At 42.0% G+C, this 17,606-nt stretch overlaps 1 protein-coding gene across 7 annotated transcripts in view; it reads left to right on the plus strand.

Annotated features, from left to right (window-relative positions):
* The window catches only part of sorcs2 (sortilin-related VPS10 domain containing receptor 2), a 277,922-nt gene extending 261,226 nt beyond the window's left edge, over positions 1–16,696 (plus strand). The window contains exons 16-28 of one of the 7 annotated variants that reach the window (XM_079370958.1): positions 22–155; positions 251–370; positions 1,216–1,387; positions 1,464–1,650; positions 3,818–3,951; positions 5,090–5,213; positions 9,504–9,616; positions 10,319–10,441; positions 10,717–10,816; positions 10,925–10,972; positions 11,307–11,409; positions 12,135–12,430; positions 14,418–16,696. In XM_079370958.1, the coding sequence (XP_079227084.1) occupies positions 22–155; positions 251–370; positions 1,216–1,387; positions 1,464–1,650; positions 3,818–3,951; positions 5,090–5,213; positions 9,504–9,616; positions 10,319–10,441; positions 10,717–10,816; positions 10,925–10,972; positions 11,307–11,409; positions 12,135–12,393 (1,617 nt within the window). In that variant the 3' untranslated portion in view covers positions 12,394–12,430; positions 14,418–16,696. The remainder of the gene's footprint in view (positions 1–21; positions 156–250; positions 371–1,215; positions 1,388–1,463; positions 1,651–3,817; positions 3,952–5,089; positions 5,214–9,503; positions 9,617–10,318; positions 10,442–10,716; positions 10,817–10,924; positions 10,973–11,306; positions 11,410–12,134; positions 12,431–14,417) is intronic. The other 6 variants (XM_079370959.1, XM_079370960.1, XM_079370961.1 and 3 more) reach the window with 6 other exon arrangements.
* The last annotated feature ends 910 nt before the right edge of the window (positions 16,697–17,606 follow it).

Raw genomic sequence — 17,606 nt, forward strand, 5'->3', positions numbered from 1 at the left:
CCTTTCAATGGTCACTCTTAGGGAGAGAAGTGCATTATGGGCCAGGAGCGGAGTTACAGAAAAAGGAAGGACACAGCGTTCTGCATCAAAGGGAAAAGCTACACGTCGACTCTGACCTCCAAACCCTGTCAATGCACGGAGAAAGACTTCAACTGGTGGGCACTGACGGCACGGATATAAAGAAAGATACTTATTTAATCCTATTACTGATCAATATTATTGTTTTGATAATATCGTTCTGTGTGTTTAGTGACTATGGTTTTGAACGGTCCCAAATTGAGGGAAAACGCTGCTTCGCTGACTTCTGGCATGATCCAGATTCTCCACCTGAAGACTGCCATCTAGGACAAAGCTACGAGTCCAGCACTGGGTCTGTACATGTGAACTAAACGTCCAATATACACAGATGATAAGGTGCAGACTTCACATCTAAAAAAATGGGCTTTTAATTTTCTTTTCAACAGTAGGATGTTCTTATTTTAAACCAAACCAGGCTAGCAGTTTCCCTTGGTTTCCATTCTTTATGCTAAGCTAACAGCCCCCTGTTTCTAACTCGTTAACAGATGATGCATGAATATCTGATTGTCTTACTTTGGACAGAGCCATACTGGCTGTGTCGCCCTGCTCACAGACTTCATGTTAAAGTGACTGCCTCCTGTTGTCAGCCCTGTAAACAAAGAATCAGAAACAAAGCTGTTTCTTTCTGCTTCAATTCTCATGCTAAGCTAACCAGAGCTGACTGTCTGTGAAGTTATCTGTTCATGGCCGTTTTCTCAAGGAAGGGGCTAAGCTGACCAACATTTCTAATGATTCACATATTCACTATTAATAAGGATCTCTTACAACCCCACTTTAAAATACCAGACTATGCCTTTAATGTAACCCTTTAAACTTCAGTCCCACCTAGCTTAGCTGCTTCACACTGCCTCCAGTCTTAATGCTAAGCTAACTGCCTCCTTTGGCTAACTCTTTCTGAAAAGTGATTTTCAAGCGATTCTAAAGGTTTTCATGTTTTTAGTTTGGACATGCCAGCTCTTTCCCCCATTTCCAGATGTGTTGCTAAGCTAGTGACCTCCTGTTACTGTCACCTTCAACAAAGAGATATACATTCATATTTATTTCCTCTTCACTAAAAAATGCTGTTTTCCAAAATGTTGAACTTCTCCATTGCACCTCCGTCCTGACACACCTGCATTGTGTTCTTCCATGTTCCAGCTACAGGAAGGTGATATCTAACACCTGTGAAGGTGGGGTCAACAAAGAGCAGAGCGCCAAACAGCACAACTGTCCTCTGCTGCCCCCAAAAGGACTGCAGGTCGGCATCAAAGGGCAGATGTTGGCAGTGGCGCCTGGTGATGACATCACATTCATCGTCCACCAGGAACATGTAAGCATTAAGTTATGTCATTAAATGTCGTCTTCCTTCCGTTTATTTGGCTTAAGTCCTCATTTGATCCTGACAGGGAGACACCAGCAGCACAAAGTACCAGGTGGACCTCGGCGACGGGGTCCGGGCTATCTACCAGAACCTGACAGTGACGGACGAGCCCATCCAGCATCGCTACGAACAGCCAGGAGTTTACAAGGTTACAGTGATGGCTGAGAACATGGCAGGGCACGACGAGGCCACCATGTACATCCAGGTCACAGGTCAGCCTCCCAGGCACTTCCAAAAGTTCGACTCTGTTATGAGACAACAATGCTTGTGTATTTGTTTTCCAAAGGACGTAGTGTTCCCAGGGTCTTTATCCATGTCTTAGCCTTTCACAAAAATCAACATTAGCTTTGTTTGATTAGTAACAATCCTCACTCTACAGTATTCTTGCAGCACACAGTAACGCAAGAAAGCCTACTGAGTGTGACAACATGGACCAGCAACTCTGGTATTTCTGCAGGGTAAAAATTTGCCATCTTCCGAAGCAATTAAGTTCCTAGTCGTTTAAACAACATGTTTAATTTACACATTGTAAAGGTAAAAAAAAATCAATCGCAAACAGTTAAACATTGCTAACATCGCCAGTCTTCGGTCCTCTGCAGTTTATCATCTACATGCCCTTGCTAAATTTGGTTACAGATGCTCCAGCCAATGTGCCAGTTTAACCAGACACAGCCTACAAACAGTTTAACCTCAATTTTCTGAACTGTGCTGCTCTTATGAGATGATTTCTGTCCACTGTGCTTGTTAAGATCCAGGTTGTAGAGTGAGGAGAGCAGGCTCATTAACCGGAGAAATCCTACTTATACAAATATGAATATCAACTGTTTCATCAACTGAAGACGCACATAGAGGAAGTACATTGATTTTGCACATTTTTCCCCAAAGTTTTGGTCTATGTTTGATTTTAACTGGTAGTTATTTCTCTGTTCTCTTGTTTAAGACAGCAAAAAAGGAGCACATACAACTCTAGTACAATTTTCAGGTGAACAACCACAATAAGACTAAAGCGAGACAGAAAAGTCCTGTATAGTGAATTTTATCTGGACAAAGCAGCAACAGACACATTTCAGAACGGGACTTTGAATGCTGTCGAAGCCTTGAGCTGAAACACGTCTGTTTCTCATTATTTATTTTTCTTTCCTATCCTGTTTGTCGTATTGTATCATATAGTACAGTGATTCCCTAAGATAGGATTGGGACCCTGTGACACTGTTTGGGGAGTCATAAGATGCCTTCCAAAACCATTTAAAATGGAAAATGGCTTAAAATTGTATATTTTATCCATTATTTGAAAATGTATACAAAAATATGATGGTGTTTGGTGTTCTAATGCCAGTGTTTGGAAAGCCCTAGCAGTGTGCATGGCTGTGCGCAATGTCAAATGTTTTAACCACATCCAGGGACTATGGGGATCTCCAGTCTCCAGCATTGTTATATTGGGGGTCGCTGGCTGAAAAGTTTGGGAACCCCTGTAGTTCATTTCACAACAACCTTATATTGAAACAGGACCGGGTTTCAAAATACATTGGATACCTTTAAGAGCCAGCCTTGGTTTTTATCATGGGATTTAAATTGATATTGACAGGAGCGTTACAGTCTCTCCAAACACTCCTGTGGGCAGTTGCGATCAATAACACACAACGTTAACTAGAGATTTTTTGCGTCTGAAACATTTGTAATACCATAGGGGAGAACAGTTACATGTTGAGAAGGATGAGAAACAATTAAACTCCTTATTCTAAAGAGCTCATTGTTCCCTAGAGATAATGTTTTCTTCATTTTGTTTCTGTACCAACAGCTTGAAACTGAAGGTATGCATTGGACCAGGGAGACGAAGTCAAAATCTTGATTATAAAACAGCAACATATGTTAAATCAAAGCAAAATAATACATTGTGACTTAACCAAATCAAGTCAAGTCTTCAAGAATTTAAGTGTCATGTTATTCTAGTTCTATGTCTCTGATTCTTTGCACTCAGACATGACACGTCGGAAACCTGCACACTCTGCATTTGACCTATTTCCTTTTTCAAGGTCTTGAAAAGTGAAAAATGATGAAAACATCTTTTCACAGACTCTTCAATCTCCTCATATATGTCTGGTTTTCTCAAACGCTCACCCCCCGCTGTTAAGGAGACAGCTTTGAATCTCACTTCACATTTTATTTCCCAGGTAAAAATACTCCTCTGCTACAGAAGTGAAGTCTTCTACCTTTTCACGGCTCTGTCTCTGTGCAGGTTTAAAACTCTAAGAGCTGCTTTCTTTTGAGACATTGAGCTGATCATGAAGACTTGACTTAACTTCAGATCCTTTACCAGTAATCTGTTTTAACACAAATGTTAGTTTTAATATTTTATACATATTTTTTCTTTTGTTGCAGCCCCACTGCAGGAGGTTCACCTGGAGGTGGTTCCCATCGCCAGGAGAAACCAGCAGGTGAATCTGACAGCCATAGTTCTTCCTACTGAAGCCAACATGACCGTCTTCTACTGGTGGATAGGGAACAACCTGCAGGTAACGGATATGCTTTAAACTTACATTAGTTTGTCTGTGTGCATCACATGGGTCGGAAAAACAAGCTAAACAAGTCTCAACTAGTTTAATTAAGTGTCAGAGCCCCTCTTCAACATGTGTGTGAAGTGTGTTGTTTTAAATCCACTCTGAGCCTGTATTTGATCATGTCTATAAACCCCTCTATTTCAGCCCTGCTCAGAACAGGCTGTTTCTGTGTCTGTAGCTTTAAATATGTAAATGAGCTGTGTCTGACCACGCCCCCTCTCTGGAAGGGCTCGGGTGTACTCGCTGCTTTCTCGCTCCATGTCCTATTGTTTACGATGAGAAGGCAGACTCAGAGGGCAGAACAAACACCTAGCTGTGGGAGTGTCACCCACCTGGGGAAGGGGCTACTGCCATTTGTGATGTCATGAAGGGAAAATCTCTAAACGGGCTGTTTAAGCCCACATTTACTGAAAAATGGAGCAGGCAGAAGACAGAGAGGATGGACTTCTCTCATCATTGGGTAGTTTGTAGATGGACTACACACTTGTTAATGTTAAAGAAACATGGTGAAGGGTATTAGGCATAACAAGTGAACTTTAAGTCTAGTTTTCTCCCTCAACTCTTAAGGAATGATATGTGTTGCATGTTCACCAACTGGCTGCTAAATAAATCTGCTGCTTCCTGTCAAACAACAGCTCATGCTATCGCTAGGATTTTGCAATTTCATTTTAAAGCAAAACACCAAAAAGAGAGATGCCAAAAAGCTCCAAAAAGGAATCCTATTGTAGTGTATTGTATTAATTCTTCTTTGTTCAGAACCTGAAAACTATTGTTTTTTGCAGCTTAAAACATGCAAGAAGGGATTTCTTATGCACTCAGTTTATCGACTAAAGATACATAACTATCTGTCTCTTCAGCTGCTTAACGCTCCTCTAGCTTCATCAGCGTGGTCTCACTCTGTGTCTGTCTGCCTCTTTGTTTCTTAACAGGAAGTGTACAGTTGAATTTTTGACCTTATGCATCTGAAAATGACACAAAAAGATCAAAAGATGAACCTCAACAGTAGCTGTAAAGACTATTGAGAATGGGTTCATATTATGTTCCACTTAGTCAAATCGACTAACAGAAAACATCTTGTTTTCTTCTCCTGCAGCCGAAGCTGACTCTGCAGAGCAGCCTGCTGACTCGTTTCACAGAGACTGGAGACGTTTCGGTCACCGTTCAGGCTTCTAACGGCCGATCCATGGTGCAGGACACAAGGACCGTCCGAGTCTACGGTAACTCATTGCCGCATTGGCAAATACAAAATGAACCACAGGAATGGCAAAAAATTAGAAATACCATTTGATTTGGCTTTGTATGAATCTGTTTTTTTTTATTGTTTATCTCTGTGCTTTTCATCCGTTCTTAAGATGAGAGGGCCTGAATGTTAGTTAGTTGGATGTTGATTCACTTTGAGGACATGAAGCTGAACTCTCGTCTTCATCTTTGTCAGCAGACGGAGTTTGCTTAGCTGTGAAAATTCATAAATTCTTAATTTGTCAAACACAGAATTAGGACAGTGAAAGTTATATTTAGTTCATGACTCATTCAGTCACAATGGAGACAAACTTGCCTGGTGACATTTTCCCTGTGTTGTCTTAAAAATTTCGTCTGATCTCATCTGTTGTTGAGAAAGTGTGTCACAGGAAGAATGATGTCAGGTTTTCTTTTTTTAGCGGATGAGCTTGTTTTATTAATTTGTTTCTTGAGTGACAGTGGAGTTAATGCTTCAACTAATAAATCCATGTAACATCAGCTTTGTTAAAGCCTCTGTGAAGAGCTTTTAATTGGTTATGAAACAGAAATGATTATGAAGTCCTTTTTATAAGCTACAAAAGCAAACACGACCATCAGCTGTAAGATTGATGATCTTCTTATTCATGTCTGAAATGCTTCTCGGGGACAGGTGTCTGGTGAAGTGACAGCTGTGTACAGAAACAAGTGTTTACTTTACATTTTACACACTGAGACATTTGACTTGAAGAACAAATCAGCAAAGAGATAAGAGGCCCCACTTTCTCCACAAGGGGACACTAAATCCACACCACCAAAAGTCCCTCTTTAGGACGTGATTTCTGCACCTTTAGTTTTTGATTTTCTTGCTGTTTAGTGCTCAGAGCTCATTGTGCAATATTGGTGGCTAAGTTACATTTTTCATAAAACCTGACAAGCATTTCAATGAACCATGTGTTTTTTTTAAATGGTCTATTTTTGGGGCTTTTTATACATTTATTTAGTAAAAGGATAGTGGAAAGAGTCAGAAAACTTTACACACACAGAGAGAGAGAGAGAGAGAGGAGATGTCCCTTACCCCGGCAGCCTGCTTGGAGGACCACAGCCTAATGTCTCTGGGCTATCGTTATGCAGCAGCACAGCTAAATTACACGGAAAACCAGTTCTTCTCTGCTCAAAACCACACTGTTAAAGTTATATTGCAACTCCATTTTAAACTTTGTGTCTTAATGCAAAACATTATTAAGACGTGGCAGAAACACCTCCACATGGAATTATTCCTTTAGTAAAAATCACGTTAAGCTGATGTTTGCACAACAAAGAAGTTGGGGAGGGAAGATGCATGATTTGGTTATTGGGTGAGCTAATGTGTAAGGAAGAATTCAAGCCTTCAAAAAGCATGTAGCTGACAGTAAAGACAGTGTTTGTTGCTTTGTTTACTTCAGTAAACAGTCAATAAATTTGAGAGGCATTTGGTCTGGGCAGTCATTGAAGCAAAGTCTGGGCAGACTGTCTACCTATGTCTAACGCTATGCATTAAAACATAAACAGACATTAGCAAACTTTGCTGCTTAAGGTGTATTCTTTGACAAAACAAAAAAACAAGAGGAGGAGAAAGAGAAGAGTGTCATGTGTAGATTGGTGGGCGAACTCCGAGACTGGGTAGGAGAAAACCTGTGTGTATAAAATGTATGTAAGGCCACAACAACTAAGTAACGTTAGCGTCGGGAGACTTTGGTGGGTTTTGAAGGTATGCATGAAACAGCTCTGCCGTCTTTTCTTCAGGCAACATGGTCTCTTTGACTTCTTCGTAGCACGAGGCAGTTCCCTCAAGTGCTACATCACTATTGTGTCTCTCAGACTCAGGATGTATGCATGGGAACCTACAGGTAGCAGGAGAGGGCCTGATGTAATCTCTGCCTTTGGGGCCTGAGAAGTCACCCCCCTTCCCCATGGTTGTTCACCTTCACAGGTATGTGAAGGTGTGAAAAGCTGTCACAGTTGTCAGGGGACTGGCGGGTTTTGTCAAAAGGAGGGGCTCCACAGTCTTTGTTTTCAGGAATGACAGAGAGAACAAGACTTTCTACAGTCCTAGATAATCCTGGCTGCCTATTCTCTACGGAGCTTTTTCAGCAGGGTTGTTTGATCTCTTAAAGGGCTTGGTGCACGATCAGAGTCATATCTTGACGATGTGTCTTGCTCCATACTTACCTGTCTGGATGTCTAACTTCTGCTTGGCAGTTTGTAGGTGCTGACAAAGATTTGTTCTCTTTCTGCATGGATCAGACCTCTGGCGGGAGTGTCCCCATGGAGGCACTGACACTCTGTCTGGTCTGCATACCATGAGTTACAGGCTGGTGAGAGTTGCCTGAGTTGTCTTAAGACTCATAAGCCCAATGGCCTTGCAACATGTCTGTCTCCCTCTTCCAGGGGTCTGTTTCAGTGTCCCCTCCTTCGTCTGAGGCTTCCTCAGCTGACCTGAGGGCTGGGGTGCATACTTGCCCCTCCTGAATTCTGGGTTCAGTGACACTTCGTTTCATTTGTCTGGCTAACCTGCAGCTTTCTCGCAGTATTTTAGTCTCATCTTGCAGGGCTTTGCATTCATCTTGCAAGGTCTTGAATCTATCCTGAATTCTTTCATAGTCATCCCGTATGATCTGTTTATTTTCTTCCACCTGGGCTAGCTGTGCCTGGTGCTTATTTTCCTGCAAATATGATTTGCACTAAAAAAGAAGAACTTGTCCTAGAACATTTGAAATTGTGCACTGTGGTTTCCCAGTTGGATGAGTCATGTACATAACTCCTTTAATTTATCTTTGCATCTGCTGAGTGTGTAGTAGTTCTGACTGTCGACCCTTAAAGGGAGGTGGTTAAAACCAGCAACTCGAACCTGAGGGAGGGGATTGCCTGATCCGCAGGGAGCCTTGGCCCCTGGCTGATGTCTTTTGCCACACATTCTGTATTTGTTGGGGGTGACCCTGGCTCGGTGGTTGGCCTGAACACCTACTTTCTTGAAGTTCTCACAGATGCTAATTGAAAAGCTATATAGTTAGGCAATCTCCTCTCAGGAGGTGTGTGTCAGGCCAGCACCAGTTTTTTGCAGAACTGTGTGGTCTTATCCAAAAGGAGTCTCAGCCCCTGGCCTAGATAGGGTCTTGGTACCCATTTGTTGTGGTAAAACAGAAATCCTAGCGCATTACTGTTGGCAAAGCTGCTAAGCTTACTAAGTCAGCAGGAGATCCATTCTGATCTAAGGTTCCAAACCAGATCACTGCAGTCTGTCCTGGAAGCTAGGCGCGAGCATTCACACCTCTAGTCCTCTAAGGATTCAGGGAAGTCACACCTTTCAGGCATCTGGCTATGCAACCATTGTGAGGTTACACTCACAACTGGACAAATGGCTAACTTGTTGTCTTAAACAACAAAGAGCACACAAAAAATAAAACTATGTAATCTCCCGAAGAAAAGAGAATTTTCTTCAGAAGAATCCCTTTAAGGATTAAAAGTTGTGATTACTGTATATAAATGGAACAAAGCTGGTTTATGATGGGCCTCACACAGGGCACCATAATGTTGGTGCAGAAGGCCTCACACAGGGCACCATAATGTCGGTGCAGAAGGCCTCACACAGGGCACCATAATGTCGGTGCAGAAGGCCTCACACAGGGCACCATAATGTCGGTGCAGAAGGCTTCACACAGGGCAGCATAATGTCGGTGCAGAAGGCCTCACACAGGGCACCATAATGTCGGTGCAGAAGGCCTCACACAGGGCACCATAATGTCGGTGCAGAAGGCCTCACACAGGGCACCATAATATCGGTGCAGAAGGCCTCACACAGGGCACCATAATATCGATGCAGAAGGCCTCACACAGGGCACCATAACGTCGGTGCAGAAGGCCTCACACAGGGCACCATAATGTCGGGTTGGTTGGTTCTGGTATATGAAAAAGACGCTCTTCGTTGAGATGCATTCAATGGATGACCCGAGCTCAGAATTCGGAATACTGGCCTTTCTTTTGAAGCCTCTGCCTTTGCCAGCACTCCAAAACTTTTAAACAAAGAACGTGCTTTGAAACAGGAAGTCAACTCGTGTCTCCGACTGGCATTCTGGCTAGACCCAACACTGCTCAAAGGAAGTGTGACATGTTGTGAATGTGATTTAAGATTGTACAGAATAATAAACGGGATCTTTATAGACTGTAACACTACTGCATTTTCTCATTTTAAGCTTTACGTCATGACACTGATTCTTGAGTACTAACCAATCACTTGTTGTATCTGATCTCAGATAACTTCCAGGTTATCCCTTTGAGCTTCAGCAGGAACCTGGACCGCTTTAACCCAAACATCCCTGAGTGGAGAGCCGACATCGGCCAGGTGGTCACTAAGATACTCACAAAGGTAGGGCCATAGATGCAATAAACATTTTTCAAGTTACTCTAAAACAAAGCTAGTTGGGAAACCTCCAGATTTATTACATTTGTAAACTGTCTCCCCCTTTATATTTCATTAACTTTCCTCTGTTATCTGTTATGGTTGTATTGTTTTTATGGCCTTCTTAAGCTGGCTACACATTAGACGATTTTCAAATCTTACTCCATTTTAAAAATGTAGGGACACCACAGACATAAGGAAAGTTTGAACCAACTTCAACATAATAATCACAGCCTTATATGGAGGAAGGTCAATCGTCAGCTGGCCATTCTGCTGTGTGTTCTGTTTTAAAGTGAAAATCAGAAAATTATAAAAACAATACTTTATTTGATTTGCAGCACCAGCTAATGGTGAGTTGTCAGAGTATACAACATATGGTTACTGACCCTTCCAAATCTGCTCACTCTCATTGGCTGCTGCTGCAGGAGCAGTAATGTAATTGTAGTGACAACACACTTGAGGGTTTTTCAGACAAATAATCAGTGGCAACAAGCCATGAGTTGGATCACGTCCCCGATCACTAGAGCCACAAATCAAGCTTAAACTGTGTCACAGGTAGCCAGCTTATTATGATGTGCCTTGATTTAAAGCTAAACTACTGGTGACATTTCTGTTCTCAACATTCAACATATAGTTTAGTGTGACTGACCTTTAACCTTGTGTCCTCAGATCACAGGTGTTCCTCAGGAATCGCTGGTTACGGTGGTGAATCCCGGCCTGCCCACCTCAGCTGACCTGTACGTCCTCCCGCAGGACAGCAAACCAGACAAACAGAACATGTTTGTAGATAAGGTATATCGAGCGCATGTGTTTTTATGAGAGAATCAGAGTTTCTTTTGTCTAAAAGGATCAAATACAGAACCTCCACCAGCAGATCCAGAAGAAAATCACACTGTTGTTTTCATTTTTAAATATGCAGTTTAAACACACTGACATGTAAAACAAGAATAGTGAAGAGAAACTGATCATAAACACAGGAACAAAACAGCTATAACCTTTGCTGCTAGCTGCTATTATTTGGTATTTTGGTCATTCAACCTCTGTCATTGTTAATATCTTCTCCTCAGCGTGCCCCATCCATCATGCAGGCCTTTAACGACAACAACGTCAGCTTCGTGGTGCGTGGTGGTCTGAAAGTGCTGGTGATGCTAGCAGACCCAAACGCAGGTACTGTAATCTTAAACGCATGACAACCCTCATGTCTTCTTTCAAACACAACAGACTGTGATGTGTGTTTTTTTTAAGATAATAGCATGTTATTGATTTATTTCCAAGGGCTAGGTCTAATTGCTAACGGCTCCACAGCTGCAGCGGCAGAGAATGGTGCGTTCATGAACTACACACCTGCAGCTTTCTGTTTGGGTGCACCTGACATCCCTACCCTCTTGATTGCTGTGCTTATATTCTTTTCTGGGTCCCCCAACCTGTCCAAATCTTTCCAGTTTCAACCTCTCTATACTAAGCTGTGCTGATAATCTTTCACTCAAATATGATTAAAGTCTACTTGCGCCTGCAGTTTTTTAAAAAATCGAGGTCTTCTGACTCATTATACTCCCTTGATTTGCCTGCAGAAACCTGAATTTAAAGTCATGATTTTGCAAACATGATGCATTAACTATGCATTAATAGTTAAATAGTCTTTTTTTGTCATTCAAAGGCTACCATGGAGCTGCTGGAGGTCCAGGTGTTTGGGCTGGGGCAGTCATCTTCCTTATCAGCCTCATTGCCACTGGGTCCTTCATCCTCTACAAGTTTAAAAGGTGAGCTGGTCATTTTAAAGAGCTGTGAGTTTTAGTGAGCACAGAGGGACAAAGACAGTGATAGATAGCCTCAAACAACACTGTCAGGTTTTTTAGACCTTTCTCTGTTTCTGAAACGAAAAAAACATTCTGTGTCATCAAAAAGTACAAGCTGACATCTCTCTTTCATTAAATAGTTTGTCTATTTTAAATACTTAGTAGGTTGTTCATGTCAATGATTTGATAACGAGCTAAGGAGTTATACAGCTGCCAGGTTTCCTTGTAAATCAGCATCTTTGATTTCATTCTCCTACATGTGAAGAAACTTCTGCCTCAAATTAAATATTAAAATATATTTCATTCTTTCTTTTCTTACTCTTTAAGTTAACAGGCAGCAAATACTGTTTTTAAATAACAGACCTGATATTCTTTTAATGTGTCTTTTAAAAAGGTCTTGTTCACTGATTTTAAGAAGGATGCAACCAAACACTTGACCAAATGAATACATTAATGTCGTGCAGTTTTATAGCTTTTAAGCACTGTATTCCCCCCCCCCCCCCCCCCGGTAGCCTGCATGAATGTTAATTTCCTACTTTATATAGCTGCATGATTTCTTGTCATGTCACTATCACACCAGCAGCACCACCTTGTGTCCCGAACACAAACATCCACCTAAATGTCACTTTAATTAAACTATGCAGTGAAAAACCTACAGCCCCATCTTACAAAAACAACAAATCCCACAGTCCTTTGCTTAGGACTGAGGATGCCTATCCCCCACTGTTTTTCAGGAAGCTTCCAGGCAACCGCAACGTCTACGCCCAGATGCACAACGAGAAGGAGCAGGAGATGACCAGCCCCGTCAATCACAGCGAGGACACGCAGCACATCATCCAGGGCGAGGAGTTCATCGACGACGACCTGGATTCGCAGACTCTAGGTAACGCAGGAGGTAGCCCCGCCTTCCGTTCCCTTATAAGGACTACCACTAACCACTGCTACTAAAACCCCAGCCACTAACACCAGCAGCTAACACACCAAGGTACTGGAGGACTTCCCCCATTTTCATTATCATTACTGGTATTACCAAAAGCATTTTATACTCATGTTCACATTTTTTAATTTGACTCCAGTGTTGGTGTCGAGATGCATTTTGTTCATCAACAGCTTTTACAAGACACTTAGTCATGTCATTATAATATATACTATATCAGCTATATCATGGTAACTTGATTTAGGGTTGTGGATAGGGATGAAAGGACGCATCACGATACAATCAAAATTACAAATGAAAGACAATTCAAATTGACGAGTCAAAAATATACACTGCTCAAAAAAAATTAAAGGGAACACTAAAATAACACATCCTAGATCTGAAGGAGTGAAGTATGCTTATTAAATACTTGAATTTCCCTCGGGATCAATAAAGTATCTATCTATCTATCTATCTATCTATCTATCTTTACATAGCTGAATGTGCTGACAACAAAATCACTGGGAATCAAATGTATTAACCAATGGAGGTTAATTTGGAGTAACACTCAAAATCAAAGTGTAAAAACAAACTACAGGCAGATCCATCTTTGATGTAATGTCCTTAAAACAAGTCAAAATGAGGCTCAGCAGTGTGTGTGGCCTCCACGTGCCTGTATGACCTCCCTACAACACCTGGGCTGCTCCTGATGAGGTGGTGGATGGTCTCCTGAGGGATCTCCTCCCAGACCTGAACTAAAGCATCCGCCAACTCCTGGACAGTCTGTGGTGCATTGTGGCGTTGGTGGATGGAGCCAGACATGATGTCCCTGATGTGCTCAGTTGGATTCAGGTCTGGGGAACAGGCGGGCCAGTCCATAGCATCAATGCCTTCATCTTGCAGGAACTGCTGACACACTCCAGACACTTGAGGTTTAGAATGTCTTGCACGGTGTTGGGCTGTAAGCACAACCCCCACCTGTGGACGTCGGGCCCTCACACCACCCTCATGGAGTCTGTTTCTGACTGTTTGAGCAGACACATGCACATGTGTGGCCTGCTGGAGGTCATTTTGCAGGACTCTGGCAGTGTTCCTCCTTTTCCTCCTTGCTCAAAGGCAGAGGTAGCGGTCCTGCTGCTGGGTTGTTGCCCTCCTACGGCCTCCTCCACGTCTCCTGATGTACTGGCCTGTCTCCTGGTAGCGCCTCCATGCTCTGGACACAGACCTTCCGGCCACAGCTCACATTGATGTGCCATCCTGGATGAGCTGCACTACCTCAGCCACTTGTGTCGGTTGTAGACTCCGTCTCATGCTACCACGAGAGTGAAAGCACCGCTAGCATTCAAAAGTGACCAAAACATCAGCCAGAAAGCATCAGAACTGAGAAGTGATCTGGGCTCACCACCTGCAGAACCTCTCCTTTATTGGGGGTCTTGCTGATTGCCTATAATTTCCAGCTGTTGTCTATTCCATTTGCACAACATCATGTCAGATTAATTGTCAATCAGTGTTGCTTCCTAAGTGGACAGTTTGATTTCACAGAAGTGTGATTGCCTTGGAATTACATTGTGTTGTTTAAGTGTTCCCTTTATTTTTTTGAGCAGTGTATATTGAGATATTTGTTTTTAACCAGAAGTGGGCGCTGTATGATTTTGGCTGCTCTTCTTTGATGTCAGTAGCAAACAGTTTCAGGCAGAGGCTGAAGCGAAGGTTTGAACTGACTCCATGTACAAGATAAATAAGGAGAAATTGAAGGGAAGTTGTTGAGGAATCAGGTGAGCTCCAAGAAAGGGGAGAGCATTTAAAAGCTTATAGCTTAAAGAGGACAAATTCTCCTCCTTCTCCGTCTTTTCAAACAGTCCCCCTGTGATCTAAATGAAACATCTGTGCTGTGTTGTGATCCAAATATAAGAAGTCGCTGCATTCCTCATATTTTATCAGCCTTTAGATTGCACTCTGTTTTGATGATGAAGGTTGAATACATCAGAAATGTTACTAACACGAACTATGTGTTCTTTTTGAGTTACTCATTTCCTGTGTCTCCTCTCTTTGGCAGGCAACCACTCAGGTGTTGTCCTGAGCATCAACTCCAGAGAACTGCACAGTTACCTGACCAGCTGATGGCTGCCATGGCAACGCTAACGAGCTAGCTCAGTCTAGCCGGCTAACGAGCACAGGGACTCCACTCTGCCTTCCTTTCCTTTTCTTTTCTTCTTTTCCTCTCCTTCTTCGGACACTTCACCTCCGCTCCACGGCCTCCTCAACCCTTCTGCTCCAGCTTTAGTGTCATGTTTTATCTCTCTGGAGAAAGGACTGTCTTCTTCTTCATGTCCAACCTGGTTTTCCCAACTTCATCTCTATCTGAGATGGAAGGCGCTCTGTTTTACTTTTTCTTTTTTTACTTCCTGCAGCAGCCCTGGAGACGAGCACTGACACCCTTCGAGGTCGGAGGTTTTAATGACTCTACACTGAGAATCCTCACTTATCTGTGTTTTCAAAGAACAAAAGGTGTGTGTGTGCTGTCTGTTACTTATCAATGTTCAAAATTAGCAAGCATGACTTACTGCAGGTGAAGGTGTGACCATCCATTGTCGGCCAGCCGTAACCACAGAGGACTGCTCTATTTTCTCAAAGCATAAAGGGTTAAGTGCACCAAGGTTGTAAAGTCAAATTCAACATATTCCTAGGGTACCAATTCTTCTCTGGCTTCGTTCTCATCTGGGGAAGCTTGAAGGCTGTAATTATTTTCCACTTTCATGTTCGAGATAGAAAGTCATACACTGTAAACAGAGGGAATCTTACAAGATAATTAAGGATACTTTCACAGCTGGATGATTTGGAGATGTTGTTCTGAAACAGGAGACATTTCTCCTCCTTGCCCGGTTTGTTTGGACAAGTGTGAACATGAATTGGCTGCCCTGTGATTATGGTGACTTTCAAAAAGATGAATTGTTACTCTTTTTTGTTACTCTCCTTTTTTCTCTCACAATGACTCTCTTCACAGGCAATAATATTCTCTCTGTGGAATGTAGAATTGCATTAAACCCTTGTGGATTTGTATCATGACAAGCATGCAAACACAAGAGGGCGGCGTTGCACTTTTTGTGAAATCCCACTCACAGGTACGAGGACGGAAAACAAGCTTAGAGTCCTACAGCCCTCTCAGACTTGTACGTTTGTTTAAAGCTCAGTTCAGAGGAGGGGGGGTAAAAATCAGCAAAACCTTTGTGTCCGTCCCATGGTGCCTAAAACAGCAGATCTGAATCTGCTCAGTAACATTACCTATTGAGTTTATTTATTTCTCATGACAGACCTCCTCCTCCTCCTCTTCCTCCCCACTTGTCCTGTAGAGACTCATGGAGACAAAATGCGCTGTCATGGAGGGAAGGTGTAGTTGATATTTTCGTGTATCAGCCTATATTAGGCGTAGCCCACGGTGGAATCATGTCTCCTTAAAGGTTCGGTTTGTTGTATGTAAATGTGTAAATATGATCAATGTCCACTTTGTACATACTCCCTTTGACATGTGTGAGTGTTTTACACTTCTACCAAAACACACAGCATTGTTTTTTTCGAGTGAACATTCACCGAGTCGAGTAAATTTGGAAAACTCTCACTGTTTACGGTTTCCTCAACGCCATTGCCTGCTTCACGGATTTTTTGATTCTGTCAGTGTGATCTCAAGTGTAAGATAATTTTTCCGTCTTTAACTGAAAATAACTCATTGTCTCATAAAGACACTCACGACAACACAGTGGAAACTATGTATATGGATATTTTTGATACACTCGTCATTTATCTCAACACGTGTGAACACTGGTTAATGTTTTTGTTGCCTTTTTGCTGACGTTTTGATTGGTTGTGTGATTGCACTAATGATGTAAGCTGAGCTGCAGACACGTACCTGAGTAAGTCTGCACACTCTCCACAGACAGGTCTTTGGACAGAAGGTCTTTAAAGACTACAGATACCATAAGCACCACCCCTCCGCTCGTCTTATATTTGATACAAACAGACCACATTCACTCGTTCTGGTTTACGCTTCATCTTTTGTACATATTCTGCTCATGGTCGACTTGTTCTTAGTTTTCTAGTGATGTGTTGTCATTGTGTCGGGGAGGGAATGATGGGTATTCCAATATAATAGGAAAGGAGTTTCACAGCTGATTGCACCAATCAAGCAGTTTTGACCACACCCTTTTGTTTTGATTCTGTTCTTCTTTCCTGCGGTACGTTGGATTTGTTGATTTTGCTATTAAAACAATTGTGTGTCCTCATCAGGGAGCGTTGTGCACTCAACCTGCATACTGGAATAAATCACTCCCATAACTTGTACGTTTTTGGGTTTTATTTGATTTGTCTGCACATCATCTTATTCAACATCATTTAAGATCTGGTAAGTAGTATAGGAGCTGCTGTGACTCAGTCGGTCGTCAACATAAAGTCTTGGATTCGATCCCCAGCTCCTGCAGCAACATGTCTGATGTGTCCTTGAGCAAGACTCTTAACTGTATGCACAGTAGTCATTACTAAAACTCATCAAAACAGATCATTTATAAAAAGTAATGCACCCATGTAGTTTTTGTATCAATAAAAAGTCATAATGTATAAACTAAAGCTGAAATACAATTTAAAAAAAACGTCATGAAAAACAGTGAAAATGTCAGGAACAAAGTTTTGAAAATGAGTGTGGTTGCCAAAAAAAGTACAACACAATTTCAAGAATAAAGTCAAAATCTACAGAGAAAGAATTTAAATATAATTCTGAGTAAAAAGTAAAAAATGTAATATCCAGAAAAACGAAAACATTTAGAAATGTGAAGAAAACTTTTTACAGCTTAAATTTCAAATACTGAAATGGGATTTAAAAGGTTTTTTTGTGAAATTTAGACTTATTTCTCCACATTTTGACTTTATTTTCCATGTTTGACTTTTTTCTCTCATGTATAGTGAAAAAGAAAAACATGTGCTTTGTCCAGTTTGACCCTCATCCTCTGCCATAAAAGCAACAGGCTCATCCACCTGGAGGTCATCAAATTAGTCACTCATTCAATCTGTCACCTGTTGGGGAGCGCTAGCGTTAGCATGCTGTGTGCGCTAGCATCAACTAGAACACCTGAGGAAAGGGTGAAAAACAACAGTGTGGGGGAAATACATGTGACAAGGAGGTTGGAGAACCAGACATGGACGGCAGAATCGCTCAGACATCAACGGTAAACAACAGGAAGCACCGGAAAGTGAGTTA

The sequence above is a fragment of the Symphodus melops genome (genome assembly GCF_947650265.1).
Source record: "Symphodus melops genome assembly, chromosome: 20".
NCBI lineage: Eukaryota > Metazoa > Chordata > Actinopteri > Labriformes > Labridae > Symphodus > Symphodus melops.